Source organism: Argentina anserina, chromosome 2 (genome assembly GCF_933775445.1).
Source record: "Argentina anserina chromosome 2, drPotAnse1.1, whole genome shotgun sequence".
Classification (NCBI taxonomy): domain Eukaryota; kingdom Viridiplantae; phylum Streptophyta; class Magnoliopsida; order Rosales; family Rosaceae; genus Argentina; species Argentina anserina.
In genome coordinates this window covers 17,838,639-17,844,717 of record NC_065873.1, presented here as the reverse complement: position 1 = coordinate 17,844,717, position 6,079 = coordinate 17,838,639, and the positions used below count along the sequence as shown (strand labels likewise).

Genomic DNA, 6,079 nt, shown 5'->3' with positions numbered 1-6,079 from the left:
TTCATATCTCCCTTAGTTTGCTAGAACTATGGCACTGAAAAGCTGAAACACCATTAGTGTCATGCTTGTTGAATGATTTCAAAGGTATGCTGCAAAGATGCATGTGAAGTTTCTTGTAGTGCAAGCGCTGAAAACTAGATGTTACACATCATATTCATTACGATTGGTTTTCTAGCTTTTAAGAAAAAACCATTTCACTAGGTCAAATAGTAGTATGTAACTATGAGAAGATGTATACATTAAAACGAAAATTTGTATAAAAAAAAAACCAAAATCCAACAATTAGAAAAACCCGAACCACCCGAAACGAAATCGGGCGGGTTAAGTTGAGCATTGTGGCTTTGTGAGGCCGATAACGCCCTGCTTTGAGTTCCTCTGTTTTTTCTGTCGAAACAAAAATCTGAATTTCTGTTGAATAAAGGACTCGAATGGGTAGTTCAGCCATGTTACACAGCCTATGTTGCTGCACAACCCAACTACTCTCTCCAAAATGTTACAACAATCAAACTCTCTCTTTCACCCGCTCTCAATTCGTTTCTTCCAATTCATTCTTGACTTCAAAGAATCAAACTCTGCGAATTAAGAGCCAAAGAACTCGGAAGTCTAACGTTGTATTCGCTGTGCAGTCCAACATCTTCAAAGGTTAGCTAACTCAACTTTACTTCCTCATTTGTTGAACTTCCGATGTTTTTTAATGTGTATGATGTTATTGGTTTTCTGGGTTCATGGAATTTGCTTATTTCTGAGTTGGGTTTTGTGCATATTAGTAGAAAGCATGTAAATTTCAAGTCATATTATGCAAAATTTTGGATTGTCAATCTCTAAGTTTTGATGATTACTCTTTCGTGAACTGAAATTGTCATAACTGTACCAAAAGCCAAGAAACTCTAATGACAGCAATAGTATATAGAAAGGTAGAGGCTTTATAAACTAGAGAAGCTGTTAGAGAGAAAATAATGAACTGTTCTCATAGTGAAGAGTGATGAAGCATTAATTTAAGGTTAGGGAACTGACTAGCCATTCGTAATTCACGAGGACATAATAGTCTCGTTGTTGAGAGACTACTTGATGCGAAGCCATGTATGAAGTGTGATGTTCTTATGAAAAATGCTTTTGGTACTGTACTACTCAGTCAAGAGTTGGAAGTGGTTACAGTTGAGTTTTGAGTTTATGTTTGTGTTGAGTGGTGATTTATTAGACATTGAACTGGCTAGTCATTCTTCGTTCAAGAGAACCTAATATGTTGAAACTCTTATATTGAATGGAAGTGGTTTTCCATCATATGTTAATTAAAGATTTGGCTGTTTATTCCAATTGGCTACTTTCCATAAGAGAACTTACATGTTTGAGATATAATATGCTGCTATATGCAGCAGGTCTGATTTTGTTGGGGTTCTAGGCTTCTCGCTGCATAAGATAAACTTCCCTTTGTGGTGTTCTCTATCTAGTTTCATAAATGGATGACTCTTACACAGTACTAGTAAAATGAGGAGTCATTCTATGGCTTATTTTACACAGGCCAAAATTGAGTCAGGAAGTCGAATTACTATTTGAGATCTGAAATCTAGTTGGGCATTCAGTCATATGACAGGTTGATCTATTTTGCTGAAACTAAGCTATTGACACTTAACTGCTAGGCGACATCTACCAGACTACCACCATCATTCCCAACTACACTACTTTTGAAGATTAAAACTTCAGGGATCCCAACCCATCAAATCTTGGTGTCTTTGTTGTAGGCATATGTTTCGAATGTAAATTTAAGCTCAGCCTATAAGTAAGCCTTGGTAACTGATGGTAAGGGGCATCTTTTGTTCTATGATCCACTTTATGAGTAGTACATAATAACCAAATCCACCATATCAACAACCTTTGACCTAGTAATATAGACTGGAAGTAATGACTAGAAACCTCCACCACCTTCTTGGTTTCATATCACCGTATTTTGTTCTCTTTTGCCTTAAAAAAAGAAAAGAAAAAAAAAGGTATTCCGGTCTGCTTCTTTACTTAACATGTATAGATGTTGGATAATGCTGTTTATTGGCACGCTGAGGTCCCCATATTGGTGCTCTAAAATCTTGAAAACATACATGTTCCAATGCATCAATCTAAGAGGCCCAGAAACCCAATATCTTATCTACTGCTGAAAGTAAAATCTGCAACTCCCTTTATGGAGTACACTGTCCCATCTAATGCAAGATATGTATCTAGCAATAAAACTTTTCTATCATATTCTGAGACATCAGTATGATGTTCAACACAAAGCTTATTGCGTCAGAGCTAAGACTATTCCAGTGCTCTTTGTTGCCAAGCATAAACAATGTAAACACCTGCATCTGCCATTTATTTATCTACATCAAAATTGCCCTCTTACAGGTCTAATTCTTGCTGCATTAAAAGATCATATAAGCAAAGCCATTTATAATATCCATTTGCTTTCAACAACTTTGTTCTAAGCTTTTCTGTGAAGCCTATATGGTCTGGGATTCACCAGAGGGCTGCTGTACACTGTTAACAGCAAGAGCTTGGGGATTTTGAGGAAGGAAAGGGGAGACGGGAAGATGATAGGGAAATCAACATATCGATTTATGGATTATAAGAGCATTGTGGAATTGGAAAGTAATGATGCTGATATGGGAAATATGGCGGCAACAAAATCTAGATTCCTTAGGACCAAAGATTGGGCTGTGGAGAAACGTTTTCCGAAGCAATTGATGACCAGTCATCTTTTCCAGCTCCAGCTTTTGGGTTGTGTTCTGTTTTCCATTCCCTTGAATTGGAAGACAGTGATTTTCAAAGTTCATGACTTTTCTTGTATGTTTTCTCTACTGTGGACATCTTATGTTCTTTTTCCAAAATTTGATCTAATCCAAAATATCTCCATTTCTTGTATAGTAGATATATGTTTAATAGAATTTTTAAACCTGAGAATATATCCTTGAGTTCCCGAGACCCTGGAAATTCCAATTAAGAGCTAACAATGTTCGTAGTGGGCCTAAATAATCAAGGCTTCCATGGATTCAGGCATCGGAACATGAATATTAGAATAGGCATCGTAACATCAATTTTAGAATTTACAGGAGATTTAGGATCTGTTATGTTTGAGACCACCATAATGATCCTCCTCTCATTCATAATTTTATGATTTTTATTATTACACCAGAATTAGAGGTACATGCTCTATATATTCAGCCTTCCTTCCAACCTTTCTTCCTAGAGGATATTGACATAGCATCCAAGCTGTCAACGTGATTCCGAGGGGCATAATGTCTGGTTTAGTCTGCCTAGCTTCCACTTCAGAGTCATCCCTTAAAATGTTCATTGTTACCTGTAGCTGGAGAAATTTCTGAAATTACATTAGCTTGACAGTAGTTGATGTTACCATCTAGCAAACCTTTATTTAAATATATAAAAAGAACTGAAAGGAAAATCATATTCAGGAGTAAAGCTTGATAAACATTTTGGATCAAACTTCTATCCCTCATGCTTTTTCTTCTTTGATCACGTCGTGACCAAACGCCTTACCCCAAACTCAAGGAACACGTTACTTTAATATGTGAACTGATAAGTTAACGGATCAATCAAAATCAGAACCAGAATGTTGGGTCAGTAGACCCTGCTCCCCATGAGAAACTACCCTCATATATTCTCCAGTTTGTGTTGTTCAATTTATTTCTTCTTGTTCACAGCATTTAGCTCTCCATCCCCTTGGCACTAAGTTCATAACTCTTCCCTCTGTTAGACTGCCCCAATCGCCTTCCCCGATTTGTCCCACTCATACACAAGCACCAGTTTTCAAGGGAGAGGATTAACACTTTTTTATATATTTAGGGGATGAAGGGATAGAATTAACTAGTTCATCATCTGATTCAGAATATTCAGCTTTATGAGCCTCAACACATAGTTTTCCTCAAAATTCACTTTGGTTTAACAGAAGTACTATAGTTATCATTGAAGCTTCTTTTGTGTGTCTCCTATATGTTATAAATATCATGGGTCTGCGCTATCTTCCCACACCAAAGCAGAAGTGAGGGACTTTCCCATATCAAAATTCCTCTAATTCCTCATGAATTACTTTTGATACCCTTTTTTTTTTTCTTTTGTGATCTGCTTGTTGCTACTGTTCCAATTTTCTACATCACATGAACTGAAGAGGCAAATCGTTGCAGTTAATTTTTCTTCTGTGTTTGTCTTAAGCCTTAACTATATGTATTATGTGAAATAGCTCTGCAAACAGCGTGGAATGTTGGCAAAGATGGGATTGAGGCAGGAACTAGTCTTGTCCCTGTAAGTTTCAGGACCTGTTAAATTTTTTATATTGCAGTTTATTGCCTGAATATTCCATGCTCTACTTGAAATTAATGATTTGTGATATTCTGCTTACATGTTGATTTTGGGTGCTAGGCTTCTGTACCGAGACCAATTGCAAGGATTTCTGTGACAATAGTTGCATTGTCCGTTTGTCTCTTTGTACTCAAATCTTTTGTTTCCACTGTTTTCTTTGTGCTGGTATGTTCTCAAGTCTTTCTTTCTGCAGAATAGTAAACTTATTAATTCCATGTTGGCTTTACTGTTTTCATGAAGTAAGCTGTCATATCAATTTGGTTGTGACTACGGATCTAACTCTCTGGTCCTACGCCGACATGAACATTATACTCTTGTGAGAATATCTAATATGTAGAAAATTTGGCATATGAGCATTGCTCTTCTAGGTGCAATCTGGAGTTATGAAGATAGCTAATTTTACTGAATTTTGATTTGAGAATGTTCTGTTAACAGGCCACAATGGGACTTGCATATTTTGTATTCATAGCTTTGAATAAGGATGAAGGGCCAAGGGGAAATGGAGGCACCACCTCGAAACCAGAGGATGGGGCGGATAATAGTCTAGAAGAAGCGAGAAGAATCATGGAGAAGTACAAGTAGACGTTACCTCTCCCTTGTTCTCAAGTTCCACAATCTCATGGTCGGAGAAGGAGAAGAGTTTATAAGAAATTCCAAGCTAATGGAAGGCAAGTTTTGGCTTAGAATCTCATGAGTGTATGTGTCTTGCTTCACTTCTCATCAGTCAATTCTTATGCTTTTCCAGATATGGTTGTAATATTGTTGTGTGCTTGGGAACCTAATTATATAGATAAAATGAATCATCTGCCTCCTGTGAAGTAAAGCGCCACAGTTTCTGACTCGTGCATGTGATAAGGTTTCCAAAATCCTTAACTGAAGTTGCATCCCTCATTGAGGTATTCCATATCCGGGCTGAAAGAACATCAATGATCTCCATGTCATTTCCAAGACCACCAGTCCTCTATATATGAAAATCTAGGAGCAATAGAGAACTAATCACCTTGGGGTACTCTTGGTCTAGTTTAAATTTTTTGTTTTAGGAGTTACTTGAAATGATGTTTTTTTTTCTTTGACATGGGAACTGTGGGAGGGGCTTCAACCCCTGATTGTGCTTGACAAGTTTTGTAAGAATTTAGGGATTGTTTTGACGTAACCCTTGTGCTGCTAGCTTCCGTTTGCTCTTCAGGCTTCAGCTTCATCCCTTTGTTTCCTTTGCTCGATGGATTTGTTCTTAAGTTTGTTGCTGACATCCCTTTGTTGCTAATCAACTTTCCTTGCTCTTTTTGCATCCTGGGTTACCCACTCACTGATGATTTCTTACCACTCACGTTCAAAGCTGGAATCAGTTCAAGTTTGGTCACCTTGCGATGAGCAATAGCTTTCCTAGTTTACTTGGCTCTCTCTATCATTCAATATGGGCTGGAATTTGCTCATCTGATGTGTTTTTAGTGGCCTGTTCTGTTATGCTTATAAAGTAAATCGACCATTTAGCCACAGATGCAAATCAAATCTTCAAAAGGCTCACCCAGGCACCTAAAGAAGAGACGAACGTTTTCACATTCAACCATAACCAGACGGCTCGACCAGTTCGCTCAACCAAACCTTAATGTCTAGTAATCTTCGCCGCAATGAAATTGAAAATGATCAAGAATTGTAACAGCCCATGTAATGGAGTAGGGTATTCTAAAGCTAGAGAATTTGTGTTTTTTTTTTGTTACATACGGGATCAAAAGAG

The 6,079-nt window shown here is 37.5% G+C and overlaps 1 protein-coding gene across 1 annotated transcript; it reads left to right on the top strand.

Moving 5' to 3' along the window:
• Positions 1–355: 355 nt before the first annotated feature.
• On the top strand, positions 356–5,145 carry LOC126785462 (uncharacterized). Its single transcript, XM_050511162.1, has 4 exons — positions 356–642; positions 4,226–4,287; positions 4,405–4,509; positions 4,780–5,145. Exons 1-4 carry the CDS (start codon positions 429–431, stop codon positions 4,924–4,926), a joined length of 528 nt encoding a protein of 175 aa, XP_050367119.1. The 5' UTR covers positions 356–428; the 3' UTR covers positions 4,927–5,145.
• The last annotated feature ends 934 nt before the right edge of the window (positions 5,146–6,079 follow it).

Bases quoted from the DNA above. Each gene is read 5' to 3' on its own strand.
- LOC126785462 (XM_050511162.1), top strand. From the start codon at position 429: ATGGGTAGTTCAGCCATGTTACACAGCCTATGTTGCTGCACAACCCAA. The intron at 643-4,225 runs GTTAGCTAACTC...TATGTGAAATAG, and splicing joins GCAGTCCAACATCTTCAAAG to CTCTGCAAACAGCGTGGAAT. The intron at 4,510-4,779 runs GTATGTTCTCAA...TTCTGTTAACAG, and splicing joins CCACTGTTTTCTTTGTGCTG to GCCACAATGGGACTTGCATA.